The 22,892-nt window shown below is 37.3% G+C and overlaps 2 protein-coding genes across 2 annotated transcripts; both read left to right on the forward strand.

Moving 5' to 3' along the window:
- The first annotated feature begins 10,085 nt into the window (after positions 1 to 10,085).
- ostm1 (osteoclastogenesis associated transmembrane protein 1) lies at positions 10,086 to 14,378 on the forward strand. The gene is made up of 6 exons (XM_053483994.1): positions 10,086 to 10,474; positions 11,664 to 11,778; positions 11,877 to 11,971; positions 12,052 to 12,159; positions 12,254 to 12,419; positions 12,776 to 14,378. Exons 1-6 carry the CDS (start codon positions 10,151 to 10,153, stop codon positions 12,829 to 12,831), a joined length of 864 nt encoding a protein of 287 aa, XP_053339969.1. The 5' UTR covers positions 10,086 to 10,150; the 3' UTR covers positions 12,832 to 14,378.
- A 4,181-nt stretch (positions 14,379 to 18,559) lies between these two features.
- On the forward strand, positions 18,560 to 22,569 carry si:ch73-257c13.2 (uncharacterized). The gene is made up of 3 exons (XM_053483981.1): positions 18,560 to 18,689; positions 18,843 to 18,972; positions 20,343 to 22,569. The coding sequence occupies exons 1-3, from the start codon at positions 18,589 to 18,591 to the stop codon at positions 21,279 to 21,281; spliced, it is 1,170 nt and encodes a 389-aa protein (XP_053339956.1). The 5' UTR covers positions 18,560 to 18,588; the 3' UTR covers positions 21,282 to 22,569.
- Positions 22,570 to 22,892: the final 323 nt, after the last annotated feature.

The following is a 22,892-nucleotide window of genomic DNA, read 5'->3' on the forward strand; positions in this document are numbered from 1 at the left end:
CATTCTATACATATTGAAGATATTTGCGAAAAAATAATTAGGAGGATTGTGAGATGAATAATAGAACACATCAAGGTAGTTTTTGGAATTTTTGTCTGTTTGTTTCTTTGTGCACACATCTCGTAAAAACTACTGAACAAATATTAATGGGGTTTTCACAGGTGTATTTGGCCAAGCTAGATGTAACATATAAGATATATAACATATATTGGTATATTGCAATCGGCCCACGCAAAAGGAAGATATGCTACTTTGAATTTAAAAAAATTTTCATTAAAAAATCTAACTTGAAAAAATCAATAGCTTATCTTAAAATTCAACAGATAGCGCTGTACATTTTTAATATGCGCTTATGAGTGTGCAATTGAAATCTCACACTTTCATTCTGCACACTTCACGGTAACACATAAAAATTTTATTCCATTAAACATTTCCATAGATGGCATTGTACATTTTTAAAATGAGCTTATGAGTGTGCAATTAAATCCCATGCGAATGAAGTCAATGCACGTCTAGTTGTCTATATCACTAAATGTGTCCAGGTTAGGGGGACACCTGAAGTCTATCCCAGAAGCACCAGGTGGGGTACACATTGGTCAGGGTGCCAATCCATTATAGAGCACAAGTACACACATACACTCACTTACAATAAACCAGCAATTTTGAAAAACGTATTAGCCTAATCTGCAAACCATTGGACTGTGGGAGAAAACCAGAGTGCCTGGAGGAAACCCCTGAACTGTAAAGTACTTATTAAATTGTAAACATATCATTTTTGAAGGTGTGCTTTAGCATTTAGAACATTTCTTTGCATGTGCTATGCACAGTAGGCCTAGTCTAATTATAGACTAATATAGTGTATTCATTGATTTTTCAGTTGGTGTTCAATTTCTAGCCCTATTTAATCAATATAATTAATAAAAGTCCCTTATTCCATGATTTGTTCATTATACTATGACGTAGACGAAACCAGTGTTGGTATTCAGTGGTCCCGATTTGGTCCAATCGGTTGTAACTGGTATAGTTAGAGTGCACCTTGAATTTGAAGCTCTAGCAATTTGCTCTCCACCAGATTAAACATTCTGGGCAGCACAGTGGCTTAGTAGCCTCGCACCAACCTGTGTGCATGCAGGTGGCCTGCTCTCCCTGCGCTTCATTGTTTTTTCTCTGGGTACTCCAGTTTCCTCCCACAGTGTAAAGAATGCGTGGATTGGATTGGCATTCTGTCTAGGGTGTACTCCACCTTGTGCCCGAAGTTACCTGGAACAGATTAAAGCTTCTTGCGACCCTACTGTATATAGGCTAAGCAGTAGAGATGACTGACTGTCTGAATGAATGAGTCACACTGCTGACTCATGATTGCGTAGCGACACACAGCTCCAATCATATCATAAAGTTTGCTGATGACACGACCATTGTGGGTCTCACCAGCAAGAATGATGAGTCAGCATACAGAGAGGAAGTACAGAGGCTAACAGAGTGGAGTAAAGAAAACAACCTGTCCTTGTAAGACAAAAGAGATGTTTGTTGACTTCAGGAGGACACGGAGCGATCACTCTCCGATCAACATCGACGGCTCCTCTGCCCAACAACGTCTTTTCTTCCTGAGTAGGCTGAGGAAGGCCCAGCTTCCACCACCAATCCTCACCACTTTCTATAGAGGAACTATCGAGAGCATCTTGAGCAGCTGCATCACTGTCTGGTTTGGGAATTGTGCTATATCGGACTGCAAGACCCTACAGTGGCTAGTGAGGACAGCTGAAAAGATCATCGGAGTCTCTCTCCCCTCTATTAAAGACATATACACCACACGCTGCATCCGCAGCTCCTAGTCAATCAATTTAAATAACAAATTAGTCAATCAATCTAAATAACATCAGGACTGAACTGATAAACACACACATGCACACTCTAGTCTACAACCATCTCACAGTTTATTCATACCGACCTACCTGAGCTTCTCTTTTTGCAATATATTGCACAATATTTATTTTCTTGCTATTTTTTTGCACAAAGGATTTTTGCTGCTACTCAGGAAAGTCAAATGTTTACTGTTTTTTCTCCCACTACCTCAACTCATACCTCATTACTACAGAAGTACTGAAACGTGTTACGTAGTTGTGTTTGCACATTTGCCTGTGCACTTTGTTGTCTGTTGTCTATTGTTGTCTCTTTAATTGTTAATAACAATTAAGTAATTATTAAGTTAGCTGGTTCCGGTAGAGTTGTGTTGTAATTTTATGTGGTTGCATGTATGTAGCACCTTGGTCCTGGAGGAACGTTGTTTCGTTTTACTGTGTACTGAACTGTATATGGATAGAATGACAATAAAAGCCTACTTGACTTGACTTGACTTGAATGACTAAACATTATTCATTCTGCAGTTGGACATTTGTTAAGATAATTTGTTAAGCGAGCGCAATGGTAAGGACTGCTTGGACAAGTCAAATTTAGAATTGTTTTTTGCTCAGTAGTCATGTCAGCTAACTAATCTAGATCTGTGCTGCTGCTGTACCAGGCTAGGGCTGTGTGATATTATGAAACATAGAGTCTGTCTCGTTTTTTTTAACAGAAGCATTGCATATGAATTCAATGCAGCCTTTGTGCATTCACTGACTGTGCTTTGGTACTCACCCAATTTGCGCTTGGAGTAAGTTAGGTTATTCTTTCTTGATACAACACTTTTAAGAAAGAATAACTTCTTCATGATGCTTTATGGAGGGTGGTTTAGGTGAAATATAGTATGGACACTAAGGTCATGCTAATATTTTTTGTCCTATATATGTTTAGACATTAAAAAAATATTACAAAATCTCATACTACAGGATATACAAGGACTACAAGATACAGGATACACAAAATTGGGTTTTCGAAGAGTCCCAGTAATCCTGGATATAGATTCTTACTGCAAATATACATTTATATTTACACAACATATATATCACAGTAAGAGGTTAGCAACGATTTCCATAATAAAAGGAGTTGATCCTAATGGCCACCAGCAAGCATCCTGATATCCCTGTCCCTAATGAGCAAGTTAGGAGCATGACTCTCTTTGATGGCTTTTAAAAAAACTCTGTTCATTGAAAAGCCAAAGTTTGTATACAGGGTTGCCAGATTGCACAGTTATCCTCAGCGAATGGAGATTATAATAATAATATATTTTTTAAATACCTATAAAACTAGCATGTTTAATGAAGAGCTGGCTGTCAAACAGGGACTAATTCATTTGAACTATAGCATTATTCTTGATAAACGTCATGTTATTTTGGTTTCCAGATGTCAAATTTTACAAGTCACAAGTTGTCAGAATCAGACACTCTTTAACCAATATGTTAAAAAATAAATAAATACACATTTTACGTCACATAACCCATATTATGCAGCTAATTAGTTACAAATAACAAAAGTGGCATTGTGTGTGGATTGTGTGATTACAAAAGTGAGTGGAATAGAGTTAGACTTTATAGCCTTATGTAATTGCCATCCTCTTAAACAGTGTAATTGCTACCAATCATTGATGATGAAATGATAAGTACTGTATGTCCAATATGCAATTTTCTCACACTTTCATATGCCACACTGAACATATTTAACAATTTTATAATTAATATGCTACCTGCCAAGCCTTAAATTACACCGTAGAAACACTTGTCTTTTCATCTTTGGTCATCCTTATGTAATTGTTTCCATCTTTTATATTTTGCATTGCTATAAATATAAATATATACTTTATACTTATATACTTTGACTCACTATGATATCACTTATTGCCTAAAATAAAATAACTATCAAACAATCAATAATCAATAATTGGAAAGGTTGAAACAATTCATGATTTTATTAAAATATTTTGAAACTTCAATCTGCATTCAAATATGTAAAAAGTGAAATTAAATCTTTCTTCACCAGCTCCACTACTACCACCACCACCATCATCATCATCATCATCATCATTCTTCCTGTAAACATTCTGTAGAGAGCCTCATAATCTTTTCTGTTACTTAATGCCACTAAATCTTGTCCTCCCTATGACCCACTGGGAGCACTACTTCTCTGAAGTTCAGTACAATAAAAAGGCTTTTATCTTATATGGGGTATAAAATAATCACTGCATTTCACTTCATATTATACTGTGTATGGCTATGTATGTGACAAATACAATTTCAATACAAATTTTCTGTGCAATAATTTTTGTCATAATGTAAACAATATGATGTATATAAATGTTTGGTTCATTAATGTCTGTAATGCATTTAGATTTTTTTTAACCATGTTGCTTGGAAATACAATACGTACTACTTTTATTAACACCTGATATTGTTGTGTGTTGTTACAGGAATATAAGCAATCTTTTGTAGATTTGGAATGTTTTTATATAGAATTATTATAAATATTATTTGACTTGGCAATAACTATGAATCCAACTTTTTGAGACTGAATTTTATGGTAATTTATTAATTACTGGAAGCAATAATAAAACTTAAAAATGGCTGCCAGTAAATCCCATTACCTAATTTTGGCATTTAAGCAAAAAAAAAAATTAAGAATATTACAGACATAAAAAGACATAAAAACATCCAATCTAATCTTACTGAATGCATCTTTAATCGTCACAGGAATATCAACACAATCTGGCAACCCAATTGTCCAGAAGAGCCAAATCCTTGATCCTCATCTGCTGTCATCCCCTCAGCTCGGGCCACTTTGGCTAGTGTGAGTAGGGAAGTCAGGCTTAATCTCTGACTAAGGAGAAGCGACAATAACCAAGTCGTGCGTAAAAGATGGAGACGAAATCTCTATTATCGGCTCCGGCATTTCCCAGAGACGCGGTGCAAATCAGGGCTCGTTTTTTTGTCATTCGGGTCAGGCACTGAGGCAAAGAGGAGGAGGATTTGTAGGTCGTGGACTCACACGATGCACAGAGAGGGAGAGAGAGAGTATAGGAAAATCCCCAGTCCCATCCTGTCTTAAGCATTAAATGCGGGGTGACTTTATGTTGTATAGCCAGTCTGAAACAAGAAAAGAAGCACAGTGCTCACCCAAAGAAATTCGGTTTTGGAGGATTAGGGACGGGCCAAAAAGACAGAGAATAACTTCTGCATAACTTTACAGCTCCTCTGTCCCAAAGGCCAAGTTTAAAGAATGAGGTCAAGCACACAGGCACATGTTAACTCTTACTATTACTATTTTAAAAATAAATGGATAAATAATAATAATAATAATAATAATAATAATAATAACTTTTCTATTTAGTAGATATTTTTGTTTTTCTTCTGTTATTGCTGATTGTGTGACAGTCTTAATGCAGGAGCTGTACACAAGTTTCATTTAGAGGATAGCAGGTTTGGTTGGCGTAGTTTAAAAACATACATTTTAATGTCACACAAAATTTCCAGAAATGACTGCATTCAGGAATAAACTGGTTAAAATAGATGTTTTGAATAACATTATATGTTATACCCTAGTCTGCAATAATGATGTGATAAAAATTTCTCCATGCCTACGTTGGTGTACTATTGAGTGCTCGCTGCTTGCAAGCGAAATTACCATGCATGGGGATGGGGGGGCTGACTTTGATTATCCGTTTGAGTTTTTTTTTTTTTCACATTTAACGGCTTGCAGTGTTGGCGAGCTAAAGCCACAATCCACTCATACAGAATAAAACGCTTCAGCGGCCAGGCTTGCAGCCCTTTCCATGTACGAGACACGAGAATAGGCCTTAATACGCGGTATTCTGCGCAGTGCGTCTCCATTAGCTCTGATGACTGCAGAATTGCTGTGGACTGCAAGTTATCAAGAGGCACTAATTTCACATTAAAGACCATTGACTGCAGTGGCTTGATTCGAGGGTGTATGACAATTACCACAATCAGAATCGGGGCCCCGGATCGTTTACCTTGACTCCGTAATTATTTTTTTGTGGCCGTGTGCGCTCGGAAATTGCACGGTGTCAAAAAAGCGGGCAGCGCGTGGATCATTGCGATGGAAGCTTTCATATCATCTTGACATGAAAGAGGAAGGGGTGGGTGTATATTTGTGAGTATATTTGTTCTGTCACTGGCTGATTTGGTCATACTATGAAGGAAAAGGCTCCCAATGAGGGCAAACTTGGCAACTCACATAACGTAAAAGTGAAGGATAAACAGAGAGAAACAAAGATGCACAGAGAGAACTAGAAGACTGCGAAATTAAAAGGATTTAAGTTGTGTGCTTTAAGACGAAGCATTGTGGGAAACATCAAATGGCATTCCCATACCCTCATATCCCAGTCTCCAAAAGTGGAGTCATGCAGATTGGGTGTGTGTATGTATGCAAAGCGTGGTGACCCCAGTCATCTCTAATGTTCCAGCTGCATGCTGAGTTGCAGAGATCACACTCAGCTCTATGTGAAAGCCCCCTCTTTAGGCCTGAGACGAGCCAGCCAAGAATATAACCCACACCTCCCTTCTCCACCTGCTGCTACTATACATGCTAGCGAGTTTTGGTGCTCACTGACATTCCAATGCCAGATTTCCTGTCCTCTGTTTAAAAAAGAAAATGTTACAAAAGGATTGTGAATATGAATATATCAGAGCCTCAAACATGACTGTTGTTCCTCTGCATTAAAAACACTGTGATATAACTTAGCACTGTGCACAGGATCTATATTAAAACATTAGTTTTCGTTTTCGACCAGACTGCATTTAGTATTAGTTTCTATTACCAGACCACCATGCTTATGCTCTCCTATAAGTAGCTCTTATCAAACCCTTGATCATTTGCAATTATTCATTTTGTTGATGCTTTTATCCAGAGCAATGTACAAGTGACTCAAAATCCAATCGAAGTGTTGAGATGAGAAGCTGGAGATTAAGGGTCTTGCTCAAGGACTCAGTAGTGGCTCTCTTTGCAGTCTTAAGACTTGAACTCACAACCTTTTGGCTACTAACAGAAATGTCAATCACTAAGCCATTGCTCTTGGTAATCATCCTGCACCATACATAGAGAGCACCATGCAGAAATCACAGCTCTGCAGCGTCCATGAGACACTGGATAGTAAATAGTACTACATGGTGTATTATGCAGCTATGCTCAGATCTACATCTGGTCTGTAGTACAATTTGCACTGTAGTAGGAAACTTTGAATAGCCAAAGGAATGAAACATTTACTCAAGCTTAGGATCAAACCCTAGACCCTGGATTTGTGCATGTGTGTTGTAACAACTCACATAGGAACCTGTGAGTCAGATGGTCCACATGAATGACTTTTAAAAAGTGTAACTGTCAGATTTTCTGCATGGATTACATTCATAGTAACAGTAAGAGGAGAGGCTCAAATTTCAAAGCTACTTAAAACACACAAAATGCAAATTTGTACGAAATGTGTAAAAATTACACGATGACCATGTTTTAAACTGTTGTCTTATGTGATTAAAAACTGTTCAGCGCCACTTCATGTATCTTTTTTGCGAGATCTGTTACTGTTCACTGTGTTTCTTCCTCAAATATTATAATAAACCATAGTGAGGTGACTAAGTAGGGCTTTAGAAAATATACATGGAAAATTAGCATATTAAAAAAGTCCAGGTTTATTTTGGAAGGATTCATCATGTTACAGAAAATGGTTTTAAGTAAGTTGAAGGATCGCCACAGCAAACCATCTGATTCACACACAACTTGTCACATTAATAAAAAAAAAAAAACTTTTTTTCATTCCAGAAGCCCTTCCTGACACAATTCTCCAATTTCAGTGTTTGGGACCAGCACTGCATCCGGTTACTGGGGGTTGGGCATTGGGTGGTAACATGCCTTCTCAAGTCAAGTCAAGTAGGCTTTATTATCACTTTAACCATATACAGTGAGTACACAGTGAAATGAAGTTCCTCCAGAACCAAGGTGCTACATCGACATAAATTTACAACATAAATTAACTGAAAAGCTAACTAGCTAACTAAGAAGCCTATTTAGCTGGCTAGCTGAGACAAGACAGATTGACATGACAACATAAATTAACAACATAAATTAACAAAAAACGAACTAGCTAACTAAGAGATAATTAGCTGGCTAGGCGGGAACTATTTATGTTTTTTTTTACAAAAGACACAACAGAGACAACCTAAAGTGAATGTGCAAATGTGCAAACAAGAGCGACAAAGTGAAAGTGCGACAAACATAACGTTACAATACTCTGTGAAGTTGAGGTAATGAGTTACGGTAGTGGGAGGAGAAACAGTAAACAGTACACGTTCCATAAGTAGCAGCACGATTAAAATAGTTAGTGCAAAAATAATAGTGCAAGTAATGAATATTGTGCAAAAGAGCATTCACAGGTTGGTGTATACAATAGTTTGGTAGTGTAGATCAGTGTGTAATAATGTGTGTGAGTGTGTGTGTGTCTGTGTGTTCATTAGTCCAGTCCCCTTTTGTTCAGGAGACGGATTTCTTGTGGAAAAAAGCTGTTACACAGCCTGGATGTGTGTGCCCGAATGCTTCGGTACCTTTTTTCAGATGGCAGGATGGTGAAGCTTGAGTGAGAGGGGTGTGTCTAATAATCTGCCTTCTGTGTGGCAGGTGAGAAACCACTAAATTACCAATGCCCATTTCAATAAGTTAAAATATCAATCATCATTTAAACATTCAGACATAAAAATTCTTATTTATTAACGTGATCCTTTGAAGTTAAATAAAGCTTAAATACATCTTCAAGTAATAATTTGACCTGGCTAAATTCTTGGATGTTACAAAACATTAAACCTAACTCTAACCAGTTAAAATGAATCAGTCATTTTTTTACTTTATAAAATGTAAAATGAAGTGGTATACATGAAATAAAACATTTCTTTTAGCAGAACAACAAAAATCCCAGCTGAAAATGGCAAATTCGGAACACATCCGGCTGCACTGTGCTTGCCTTCTATACAGTATGTGCCTGTTAAACATCTCACACAAGATTTATTCCACATTGCTGTATATATACATGTGCTTCACTCTTCTCTTCTTCATTTTTTTTAGCATGGCTGTGGGGATGTGTTGATGCACCCGCATGAACACTTGAGCTCTTCAGCTGGCTTTGTGCGCAGCAGCATTGCCAGTGTGAAGGGAAATTGTGATGCTGTGCAACGTTTACAGGAGCTGTGCACTAATGGGTGCTTTAGACTCTGTACTAACGTAAGAACAGTGTGAGGTTGCCGTGTCCACATACTTTAGGTCACAGCGTGTAGCTTCAGAGGCAGCTTTAAAGTAGTGATGGGCCGTTCATAAACGACTCTGTCTTCCCTACATAGAGTACGGACCTGTATCGCCGGACTCTTAGCTATTCTGAAGCCTTCCTCAATCTGTCCCTGCTGGATCACCTCCCTCACCACCTCCTCCTCCTCATCATCAATTTTCTGTTTAACTAACGTTGACATTACTCTGTTCTACACTCCCTTGTTCCGCTTTGGCAGCCTGAGCACTCTGGGATGTTGCCTGATGTTGATGGCCCTACACCAGCAGCTGCAATTGAATGTGTGGTGGTGGCAAACATTTCTGTGATTTTCGCACATTTCGCTGCTTCCACTTGTAGGCTTTTGCGTCTTTTCTCCCACAGCTTCCCTGCACCCTCCTTGCTCTTTTCTGGTATATCCATTGGTACAGATTTTGTCACGGAGAGATGAGGGCTGGCCAGGAGGGGGGTGTCGGAGGCAGGGCGTGGCCTGAGATTTCTTTGGACTAGCTCAATGTCCTTTAAGACAGTCAACCAATGGGCTGTGATTTGTGTCTAAAATACTCTACCGTTGCGGTAATAATTAAATTAGCCTAATAAACTTTTTAAAAAATATTAGATTATGACTGACAGCCCCGGCCCAAAAATGTGCGTCGGCCCACTGGGCATTGCCTGGTATGCCCTGTGGTCAGTCCAGGCCTGACTATAGCCAGGACGTATTGAGGGTCTGCAACATTTTAGTTTATTTCTGATCAAAAGAGGGAGATAAAGTAAATGACTCAAAAAAAAAAAGATTCAAAGAACCGAATCACTGAAATGATTCAAACTTCCCTTCACTATAAAGTTCTACACGGCGTTCGATTGTATCTTCTCGCGGGATTTGGAGTCACGTGATCGATGTGCGAAAATGAAAACAGGAAGTAGTGCGCAACAGAGAGAGCATAGTTAAGGTTTCTCACTTCAATGAATATGGCGAGTTTTACAAGTTACAGCTGTGTGTTGTGTTTGGTGTTTTTAAGGAGCCAGACCTCAGTTCACGCCGCAGAGCCGGGTGGAGACGTACAGTTTAAGGGGAACAGCTACTTTGCGTCTCTCAGTCTGTCGGCTTCTTCCCCGGAGCAGCTGGAGATCACTCACGACTGCCTGGAACTGCTGCAGGATTTCGGGCAGGTCTACGCGAACTTATCGAGCTGTCTAGTATTTAACGCGCGACCTGTCCGATTGTGTCAGAACTGTAACAGCGGTTATAACAGCCTCCAGAACATATACAGCAACATAACACAGGAGGTGAGACTGCTTTTTTTTTTAAAATGTATTTTTTATTACTAAAATGCAACCGCATCCTAAATTGCCAAGTGCACTACATACAGTGTGCTAGAATGCTTAAGAAGATACTGTGCAGTGTGCACTACAGGACTGTTTGGGATGCAGCCTTTGTTTTGCAGAAGTTCCCAGCCTGGTCACATGCAGGACAAACTCGTGATGTGCATGACAGCATCACTCACTGAACATTTCATCAGACTGAGGACGGCATTTTACTGATTATTGCCTGGACAAACCCTTTACAAATAGGACTTTAGATTTGCTTTGATACAATCCTTCTTACAAAGAGTGTTCAAGTCAAACCGGGACGTTTAAGTGCATAGAATAACAGCTGTTTGGCTACACTATGCTACATTAATGCACTTACTAGTGTAGGTCTCACTAGTGTTTGGGTGCCATCATGGTACAAGGTTTTCTCAATACGCCAGAGTCATACTGCCTTCTTCACCTCTGAAACGCTTTAACGCAGTAACCCCTTTAATGGCCCTTCACTTTAATGAATTTGATCACCAAAGGCGTTCTGTTTTTATACTGCCCACTCTACCACTTGTACATTAAAGGAACTCTGCTGGACGTTGTTGCCACACCCTTTCTGCAGTCCCATGTTTATGCTGTTAAAAGAGTTCCTGGGAGGCCATGGTTTTAGATGTGAAGCTGGCAGTTCTATCATGGCCCCGGTGTACTCTGAAAACTTGATACCTTGATGCTATCCAAGCATATTGAAACACAGGGATAAGTGTGGTATAGTATAGCAGTGGATAATATAAATAAATAAATGTACTTTTTACTGTCACAACTGTATTATGTACTTTCTGCACCATCAAAAGTCCAGGTGTGAACAGCCTTTGTGTTATGCTTTTTTGAAATAAATTTGGAATTGCATGTTCAGTAAGGACATAGGTTTGACTGACTGATCAGGTATTCAAATGCTTTTATACAATATGGTGTAACCTACCAGCCCAAGACCAGGGAGTCGACTTGACTGGCTTGATTTTTCAGCATCAAATCTTTTCTTAAACCTCTGATCTTTTGTAAAGTATGAAAAATCAGGAAAATTAGTTAATTAATCTGTATCATTCTTAAGAAGCTAGGCATGCAGTCTGACTATCAAACTGATGTTTTGAGAAATATCTTAACTTTTTGTCAAACACAGATGGGGCCTGGCAACATGAGCTGTGAAAAAGTCCTGCTGCATTCAGACAGACTGATGGTAGTCTACAACCTTTACAGCAGCATAATGGACATCTGGGAGAAGTCTAACTGTATCAGTGAGTCATCTTCATTTCTGCATTTAAATATTGCATTCTGTTATTTATAGGAATGCGTGTGCAATAACCAAATTTTTTATTTCTTTTTTGCTCTTCAGATTGTCTGGTGCATCAGAACAGTGTGTCAAATACCACACTTTACTTCATCGACCTTCTCAATCAGACACGGAGCTGCTTCGAGAAATACCAGCAGGTAACATGTCAGCCTCGGTAATAGAAGTACATGGTAATGTTTTGGATTTGTAACACGTTGTGTTGATTAATTGCCAACAGAACCACTCGGAGTTGTGCAGAGAATGCAGGCCCACATATAAAATCCTTAACGATTTGTATAGCGGCATGTCAAAAAACAATAGTCTCTGTATTGATGTGGAGGATGCGGTGAGCAGTGATTTAAAGTTTACATATCCTAAATACATACATGCTTATTTCTGTTTCTGCAAGAAGTGGTCTTACCTTTGGCTTTCTTTACTAGATGAACGTAACACGACATTTGTGGAGCAAGGACTTTAACTGTTCTTTAACACGTGAGGAGAACATCCCGGTCATCGCCGTGTCCAGCTTCATGCTCTTCCTTCCGCTCATCTTCTACCTGAGCAACTACCTGCACTCGGAACAAAAGAAACGCAAGCTTATACACCGTACGTGTCTCTCTTTTAGAGAAGTGTATTTTAACTTTAAAAGACCAGGAGATATTTAGTGCAGTAAACTGAAATATCAGCCAGGATGTATGTTAGTAATACATAAAAGCATGAGAAGAACAGCGTTATATTGCTCTATGTTCATGCTAAAATCAATTTTTGCTCAATTTTTGGAGTCTGTGAAGGAGCTACTGGATCATAACTTAGCAGGAAGGGTTTCCTCTTTCACCTGGCAGCAGTTATGAAAACCTTACTTGAAATGCAATAAGGTCTTAATGTTAGTATTAGAGTATTGTCTTATAAAGGACATAATGTACTTCCCAAAAAAATTATAATGTCTGATTATTTTTATACAGCTAAAAGAGCCAAGTCCAGCCACAGCCTGATGAATATCCAAGACAAGTACAGCTGAATGAAGCACACAAGAACCAAGAACCAGTCCTTTTTTCCAACAGGAAGGTGACTGTTTTTGTGGAATGGAGTGTAAAACATCCCTGGACTTTATCATTATCACAATTAAAGTCCTCATCACTTATTGTGAAGATACATCTGATTATTTTTCCCCCTTGTTTTGATGAGCATGTGAATGAATGCAGTATTTTCAGGACAGGACGGACTCCTCCGTACAGATTAGTGACTTTCGCAGGACTGACAAGACGAGAGCTTTAGGTGAGACTGGTTAGGTTCCCAGTGTGCCCGAGAGAGCATCTTCGTCCCTGCTAAAAGCTTTTATTATTTATTTCTTTCGCATAGCGTACTCGGGACTCGTACATATAACATAGCAGCAGTAGCACTGCACTGCGGCAAGCACTTGATGTCCATTAGTGATCCATTAATAAATACATGGTGCATGTGTGGAGTGAAGAGGTAAAAGCAATGGCTGAAATGAAAGGAGAATGCACTAAAGGAACTGTGCTCGTCACGTGACATTTTGGCCTGAGTCTTTTCTTCTTCTTCTTTTTTTTTGTATGCGTATACGAAGCGACCGTCTCTTCCCTTTTAGCTACTAATGTGTTTTTGAGTTCCTATAAAATCATGATGTAGCAGTCTGACTGGTTTTCTGATGAAGAGCAGAAAAGATACAGGATGTGTGTAATGAATGGAAGAGTTAACTGCGCTGTGTTATGTTGGACGGGATCATTTGGGCTTTCCAAGCATAAATATTTTAATTGTAAGGAAGTAATTAAGCCAGCAGTGACCTAAATAATACTTAGTATTTTCAAGATTTACATGTTTGGTATGATCTGCTAAAGATTTCTGTAGCTGAAAAACCACTAAATGTTGTTTTCGGGTTATTTATCTTTCATAGGAACATATTCTTCCCATCATTAGCAGCTAATCTAAATGTAGGATAAAGTTACTTGGCTCAACAACATATCCAGTGGCTTTTTGGTCTCATGGAGCTGTGCCATTACTTATCACACTGGTCTTTAAGCGCATTGTACCTGATTTCTTCAATCATATGATTGCTAAGAGGCCCTGAGCTGGTGCCATAAATGAAGATAATCTTTTGTGTACACGTTGAACATGTGATGTACCAAGAAAGGTGTTTTTTTTTCTGACAAGGTGTGATAAGCTTATATGGAATTCCTAACCATTGTTAAAAATCACCATTGCTGACTAACTTTTATGTCCTCGTGATTGAAGAATCGATGTATCGCATAAACCGACCCAGAGAGAGGGCGAAGGGAAGAAAGGAAATAAGCGATTATCTTTTATGGCTTGGATTAGGATTAGAGCTTTGACTTTGGACTTTTTAGTACTTGAGAGAATTATGAAATGCTTGAAACTCAGCTGATATCTTGGGCTTATATAAAGGCAGGCCTGTAAGCAAAGCATCCTCTGTTTGTGGGTGTTTTTTTTTAAACAAAATTCCTAATTAAATTCCCTTTCCTAGGTTTTAACAGACTACTGATTTTTTTAAAATGTATAATAATAAAGTATGAATTCAAATATTAATACTTGTCTTATTGTCAAGAATAGCACAATCCAGTCACTCATTATAAAGTACAGGAGGATGTAGAAGGAAAAATATAAGTTATGATAAAGCGTGGACTATGAATTTAAAAATACAAGAATTAAAATAGAACAAAAAGCTTGGATTTTGTTGTATAAATACAACACACCCAAACTACCCATCTGCCTAAATATGACCTAAAATGTACATTTTGCATATTAGGTCCTTGTTACAAGAACCATTTTTCAACATAGCACATGAAGCAGCACATAATTTGGACTAAATGCCACATCCCATAAACCTTCTGTTTATTCTTTAATTCCATTAGGTACTATATGTCTCTCCTCTTTGAATGATTTTACTAAAATCCTTCATCTCTTCCTGTTCTACATGTGAGCCAAAGCCAGTGTTAAGCATGGTTCAGACCTGCAGCTTTGCTGGTTATGCAAACCGTTCGCTAGTTAAATGCCGAGTGCTGAATACTGTGCTTTGTCACAGAAAGGGCAACACCGCAGGCCAAGAGGTCATGATTAGAAGTGATTCTATGGCGACGTTCAGCTGTATGAAAGGAAGGCATTATTACCTGCCAGAGGTCAAAGTCTCGAAATCATGGGTTTATAATATTAGGAGAGATTTTACAATCCATTCATTATAGCAGTCATACAGTGGCTTAGCACTGGCTCTGCACTCTACAGTCGCCCTCTGCTCCCTACTCCAACCCCCATTTATTGGAACACACACACGATCTTATGACAGGTCAGCTGGCAGTGACATCTCAGATGCTGAAGGATAGACAATCCCAGAAACCTTGAGTAGATGACTTTTGTTTAATGAAAGCATCTCTGCAAGGGGGCATGGCATCAGGGCAGGAACATCTGACCCTTTTCTGCATCCCTTCCTGCCTTTTCTTTGGATACATCAGCTGGAAGAGACATCCTCAAAGCCTTGAAGAGACAGAAACAGATAGGGGTCTGTAAAGGAAATGGGTGCCAATAAAATCTTAAGTGTATCTACTATGAATAGTGGAATCTTCTGATAGCCAAAACAGCTTACACTCCAAAACGCTCTTTCATAAATAAGGGATAAAAACAAACCCACTTTGATGTTTAGTGTTTTTCCAATAACAGCATGTCTTGAAGTTTTTATTTCTAACATACCAAATAATTACATTGTGTGTTTTGATTTTGGTGGTTAATTTAATTTAACCACTAAGTAATGATTAATTTAATAATTTAACAAATATGTTTAATTTTATGTTACAAATTATATGTAAGGAATTAAAAAGCAGTACAGGAAAATCCTAGAGGAATTGAATTTGTATTCAACGCATGCTTTTCACGCTTTATGTTTTAATTTCAACCAAAAATTATCCAAAAAAATACAAATATCTAGTTTATTTTTCCACATGCCCAAATTAACATTACTAAAAATATAGACTGTTTGGTACAATAGCTAGACATTTGAATTATTTAAAATAGTTTATAGTTCAATTTTACACATCATTATCTTAACCCATGGCAATCAGATTTTATATAATACCATGGCATTTTGACCATATACAGTTTAGAAAACGCAAATACAGTATAAAAACAGCCAGTCTTCATAAAAACAGCTAACAGGCTAAAACAGGCTAACATGTTAACTAAGCATGCTTGTCTATTGCATTAGATGGTGCTAATCCTCAGTCATTTTTTTTTACATTTAAATAATTATGTAAGTTTATTTCTAATTCCAATCACACTACATTTGCAGCTAACTTTTATTATGTTGAATGAGCGAACTTGTTTTAGTGAATATTTTTTTTTGTAATATGGCTAATCAAGTATTATTTTAATTGCTAATGATTAAGCCAGGCAGTTGTTAATAATAAAACCATACACATACAGTATATACACATACAAGAAATAAAATACTAAAGAAATTTTATTATTTATAATATTACCGTGTAAAGGTCCATGTAATGCTTGGGTTTGTACTTTCAAGTAGAACTCAGTAGTCTTCATTTTAACCCTTTACACTGCATGGGTTTCATTCCTCACATTTATACCAGTCCTATTCATTTCAGCACAGTTTCACTACAGCTGTTGTAATAAGCCATGAGTTTAAAAATAAAATATAAAACTGTCATATGACTGTGATTTTTAACCATATCAAATGCTTTTCATCCTCATAGAGTTTTCTAATCATGTCAGGAAAGGTAAATGAAGGAGAGGGGTCATGACCTATGTAATTACTTCCTGCATATTTAACTTTGATTAGGGGACAAGGGGCGAGAGCTCCTCTTCAGTTTGAAGAAGGCAGAGCTCATCATCAGAGCTCTCATCATTCGATATTCCTGTCTGCACAAGGGTCAATAGGATTGAAGAGAGAGTGATAAAGGTTACTGAGCAGGGTTTTTCACTCTCTCTCTCTCTCTCTCTCTCTCGCTACTGTATTTGTTATCTCTGTGTCTGATGTCTTGCCTTGCTTCATTATTGCATACTTGATTCTGTAGTGGCACAGAATTGATTAGTACATTTTTTTGGATCTTAATTTTATTTTAGGCTTATTAACCCTATCAGCGCAGTGAATTACAGGAGTGTTAATGCTGCTCTGGTGCCTCCTGTTGATGAGACATTAACTTAATATTTAATCAGTGACTCAAACTACTGAATCTGTATGGGATATGAGGAAAAGCACCATTTAATAACCATAATTAAATATTAACTACATTAAATAACTGTCAAAATTTGTAATCTAATTTGTTACGAAACATCAGCTTTGGTACATATAATAAAAATAATTAAAAACCAGTGAAAACTCTTGATTATTAGTCTTCATATCACAGCGATGTTGAACTCTCCATACTGACTGGTCAGAAAGTGCTGATTCATTTTCCATAACAGCAACAATATGTTGTAAAATATGTTTAGGTATGGAAGTAATGTATTTATTTCTTTTTGTACAGTTATTCCTCTGTAATTCTGCAGGAATTACATTTTCTTTTCTAAGATGGATCACCATTTGTCTTGTGATCCAAAAACCATTCAGCTGGCATCTCTCCTACTTCGTACAATAAACATGGAAATGTGGAAATAAATTCAATCACCTATTCAGGATTACTGTAGTGTTCATGATGGTGAGAAATTGTCTTTTATTTTAAAAAAACACTTTTGCAATTTTAGAAAAATAACTTGAAAGAAAACCTTTTTTCCTCAAGGGAACAACTTATTTTAATATATATCTTAAGAAACCTTTATCTGGAATTTTATCTGTAAAAAAACTTTTGTTATTAACGACATTTTTGTTATCTCAAGAAACTAATCTTTATCTCAAGAGTTTTTTTATTTTAAGAAAACAGCTTTTTCAACTTTAAAAAAAAGATTTTAGGAAAATAGCTTATTTCAAAAACTGTATTAAAACATTACTTTTATCTCAAAAAACATGTTTCAGTAACATCACAAAGACAATTTTTGGTATTTTACGAGCATGGCTTTTTTGTTATATCAAGATAAAAATTGTCATTTTAGGGAATTTATTTGTCATTTCAAGAAAACCACTTCTATTAAGAAAAATTGTATCTTAAAAAAAAGCTATTTCATCTCTATATTTTTTGTTTAAAACAACCTAATCTAAAAAAAAAATTTATTTAAAAGAAAACAACTTTGATCTCAAAAATAACTTTTGTTATGTTAAGAAGGTAAACTTTATAAAAACTTTAATGACTTTAGGAAAATAACATAAAAAAACAACTTCTATCTTTGCTATTTAAAAACTATTTTTTATCTCAAGAGATAATTTCTCTTTTCAAGAAAACTTTTATTTTAGGAACTTTTGTAATTTCTAAAATTATTTTAAGAAAACACTTTAGCAATTTTACAAAATTGTATTGTTATTCGAATAAAATTACTTTTTTTCCCTCAAGTAAACAACTTTAATTTAAAACATGTATCTTACGAAAACAATTCTGATCTCTAAAAATAAGTAGAAATAATTTGTTATTTTTATTGTATATTAAAAACTTTCTCCATCTTGAAATCATGAGAACAAAAACGTTAAAAAATGTTACTTGAAGAAAAAACTTTTATCTAATAAAAACTACTTTTGTCATTTCAGGGAACTTGCTACATGTGATCAGTAAGATAACCCGTGCTCTCTCGGTGACCTGTGGGATGTTCAGGGGATTTGGATAGAGTTACCTGGCAACCCTGGTGTCCGCGCACGAGAGCAGTGATGGCGCTGGAGCGCTGCATCGCCGCGTTCTTATTAGCAGATGAGTTAGACGCCGAGGATCACGCGCACTTCACAACTCGTTTTAAAGCACGAGGATTTGGGTAAGTTGTAGGTATATTAAAGTGACGCGCACGTGTGAGTGACGCTGCAAGGCGGAACAGCTCCTGTAGAAGCTGCGTGGCTAGCTAACTAGCATTATCAGCTGACAATAACAAGTTACCTTATAATTACACTTCCTCATTTTATCTGCACAGAGATGATGATGATGATGATGATGAAAGTGATGATGAAGAAGACAAAAGGAACTTCTTTAGTGCTACAGTTCCCTCTCTCTCTGTTCTGGATTTCCAGAAATGCTTCCAGCTCACACAACCCCAAGTGGAAGTAGGTCTAATCAGGTTTTTTAAAATCCATTTTTATTTACCTTTTAATCCGAATCTAGGTTTATACTGTAGAATGTTAGCAGCAGCAGTACATTTGGAACATTTATTACTAATGTAGAGATGATCCTTTTTAATGCTGAATGATATCTTACTATAATATCAATATTGTGATATTTTACACCAGCTTTTTTTTTTGTGGCGACCCCTAAAAGGAAACAGCCCAAAGACCAAGAAGAAGAAAAAGACAATAGTGCTTTAAAAAAAGTAAAAAATAATAATAATATATAGCATGCATCATTGTTTATTGAGCTGGATATGACAAATTGTTATCGATGAAAATCCTGTGAATTCAGAAACCCACACACATTTTGTAGCCTACTTGTTCTCCTGTGTGTGTAAGTTCACACATGATTCTTTGGATTCTTGGGGACACAGAGAAAACTAATTATGAAAAAGAAAACAACTTTTTAAACCACAAGCAGATAACTTTAAAGAAAACAACTTTTATTTAAAGAAAGCAACTTTAATAAAATAAAAAAAATCTCAAAACAATTTGGGAAGTTTTTTTTTTTTTTAGGAAAATAATTTTTTCCATAAGGAAACAACTTTTATTTAAAAACTAGTTTTAACTTAAGAAAACAAAATTTATCCCTGAATACAAACTTTTGTCAATTTTCTAATTTCAAGAAAACTTTTGTTTCTTTAAGAAAACAACTTTTGGGTAATAAATATAATTTTACAGTTTTGGGGAAAAATCCTCTATTTAGGATTTTCGCCCAAAGATCTTGGGTTTAAAACCTGGAAAAACTTGTAGTCTAACCCAGGTGACTTGGGGCACAAGGCAGGGTTCACCCTGGGCAGAGCACACAATCACTCACACATTCACACACTACTTTGGGACTGCCAATTAGCAAGTGTTTGGACTATTAGAGGAAACTGGAGTACCAGGAGAAAAACAAGCAAAATAAAAACATGCACAGACCCGAGACCCTGGAGGTACAAGCCCACAATGCTAACCACTACGCTAGGTCACATACTGTATGTGAAAGAGGGCAGATAGCACCGAGTCTGTGGAGCAGATTTTGTTTTTGGTAGTATAATTAAACTGAATGTATTAAGAATGATCTTACATGGCTGATATTTTCAGAATAAGAATGCAAGTTGAGCAAAATTACATCCAGTGTTAACAAAAATAAACAACATAAAAAAACAAGATAATAATGCTTTAACACAGAGACAGCTTTAACACATTTAAGGATTTTAGCCAAACATATTGATCATGTGCCTGCTTTTCAGATTAATGCACTGAAGTATTGACCCTCGCTCCCAGTTAGACGATTAGTTTGTGACTGAATAAACCTCTAATTGCAGGAGCTGGTAAACTTCTTGTCACCTTGCGACTGGATGACGCGTCGTCTCGAAGGCTGGACGGTGACGCATGCGGTTCTGGCCAGTTTGTGGACTCTTTCTACTCAGGAGTCTCACAGCAGCATCGCAGCTCGTTTTCACACCAGCGAATCTCTAATTCAGCTTCAGCTCGACGATTTCTGCACCTTGATCACGAAAAACTTTGCCGATCAAATTCGTTGGCCTAAGTGGAAAGAAGCTGAAGCATCCGTAGCAGGCTTTTTAACAGACATCGGGCTTCCTGGGACCGTATGTGTACTCGGTTCCTGCTCCATTCCCATTGACAGGCCTGCTGACGTCCCTGATCCAGAAGCATATTGGGTCGATAACACGTATGCTGTAACTCTTTTGGTGTTCTGTAACCATCAGGGCTGCTTCACTTGTGTAAACGCCGAGCACCCAGGAAAGTGGCATAATTCCCGAGTGCTTCAAGAGACCGAACTCGGAAAAGCATTGCAGGAGGATCCTTTAAACCTTCTACACGGCAGGCACGTCATCGGTGACGTCACGTTTCCGCTGTCGGAACATCTTCTCACTCCGTTTCCAGATTACGGGATGCTAGGAGAGAAGAAGCTGCGGTACAATTTAAGAGTGCAGGCGGCTCTCCGGGTGGTGCGAGGATCCCTGAGCAGTCTGAGGTGCAGGTTTCAAAGACTGACGTGTCTGCAAATGGGTTCTGTACGACGAACTAGTCTGGCTGTGAGGACTTGCTGTATCTTATACAACATGTATTTAGAGACTGAGAACGCTGCCTTGGCTGACAGTGTAGAGGAGCAGGCATGTCTTCAGGCGCCTTTCCACGAACTCCCCAACGGGCACTCGGGCAGTCTCGGGGGAATTTCAAAAAGACAGGATATCGCCGCTTCACTGGGGCGCAAGAGTAAGAAAAAGATGATGAAATGATGGAAAGAGAAAGCTTTAAGACATTATGGTTCCTTTAAATGAATATGTTTTAGATAACACGTGGCATCTTTTGTCAGTTTGTCGCTTTGGTTAAGAGGAGAGTCTAATCAGACTGGATTGAACTGGTTTTTAACTCATCACTCTGTGCATCACCATGGTGAGCAGAAATGCAATGCAGCAGCGTAAAACATGGCATAAAAATCTTCATCTAGATAATTGGGTGATGTTTCTGCAGCATCACTCCAAAAAAAAAAAAAAAACATGTTTGTTTCCATTTTGGATGTTTTGCATTGTTCTTATTTTTATAAAACAAATTTTTTTGTTGTTGTTTTAATTTCCCATTAAAAAAAATGCTATTGACTTTTTCTTCAACCTTTAATTTATAAATGCTGCAAACCAATTGCAGGCATCTTCATACACTGCCTGGCCAAAAAATAAAGTCATCATTTCTGTAGGGTAAAATTATTGGCTGCATCAAGCAAAAAAGGCAAGAAGACTTGAAAATCCTGGAACTGGACTAAAAATCCTTCAATACATTATCAAAACCTGGAAGGGTGGTACTGAACCATCAACTATGTGGAAGAAATGTGGTTGGGAAAAAAATCATGAATGAAGATCACTTAAAGGCTTGGTGAGGTTGCATGGTAAAGAAAAAAGAAGTAAAAACTATATGTTTAATAGTGATAGTAAGAGCATTTCTGTACACACGGTGGGATTGTGACTAAACAGCTGTGTGGCTGTAAAAAAAACACTTGTTAGTGAGACTAATCAGAAAAAAAGGCTTCAATTTGTTAGGAAGCATAAAGATTAGACTTTATAGCAATGGAAAAAGAGCATGTGTCCAGATGGACAATATTTCAGAGCGATGCACTCATGTATAGTGCCCATAGTGTTGTGACCTTGTGTTGCTTCAGTCGTCAGCTTTAGACTTCTTCAATGTTATGTGGCAATAATGTCAAGTCAGCTGATGACCTAAATGTACTGAATGACCAGAGTATCACCACTATGGAGTTTTTTTTTTTTCCCCCTGATGGCACGGGTATGTTTCAGGAGATAATAAATTAAAAGAGTGTTCCTGGGAGCATGAGGAATCATTTTCACACATAAATTGGCCACAAAATTGTGTGCAGTAATCAAAGCTAAAGGTGATTAATTGAAATCGTTGAGGGTGTGATTTTATTTATTTTTTGACCAGACAGTGTATAAAGGAACTTAATGCATACTGTATATGTTGATAATGCTGTGATATTGGAAATAAAGTCACTGTAAAACTAAACCAAGACAAAATTGTAATTATTAATGTTCTTACATGCAATATGTTTTTTATACATTGTGTACATTTTTTTAAAAATCTGATTCAGATGCTGTCAAATTAGACTACTGTCTGTTGATGAATGAATATTAAACACGATGCTGCCCTCCTGTGGAAAAAATGTGGAAACACCCCGTGCGTCGTCATCCATCGCTATTAAATAGTTTTGTAGTGTTTTTACTTTAAAAGTCTGCCGTAATAAAATTGGATATTATTCAGAATACGAGTTCGATTTCGTTCAATTATTAGACAGTTCTTAAGCTCGAGGGAAAATGTTTGCACGGGTTTGTAAGAGTTAT

Source organism: Clarias gariepinus, chromosome 2 (assembly GCF_024256425.1).
Source record: "Clarias gariepinus isolate MV-2021 ecotype Netherlands chromosome 2, CGAR_prim_01v2, whole genome shotgun sequence".
Taxonomy (NCBI): Eukaryota; Metazoa; Chordata; class Actinopteri; order Siluriformes; family Clariidae; genus Clarias; species Clarias gariepinus.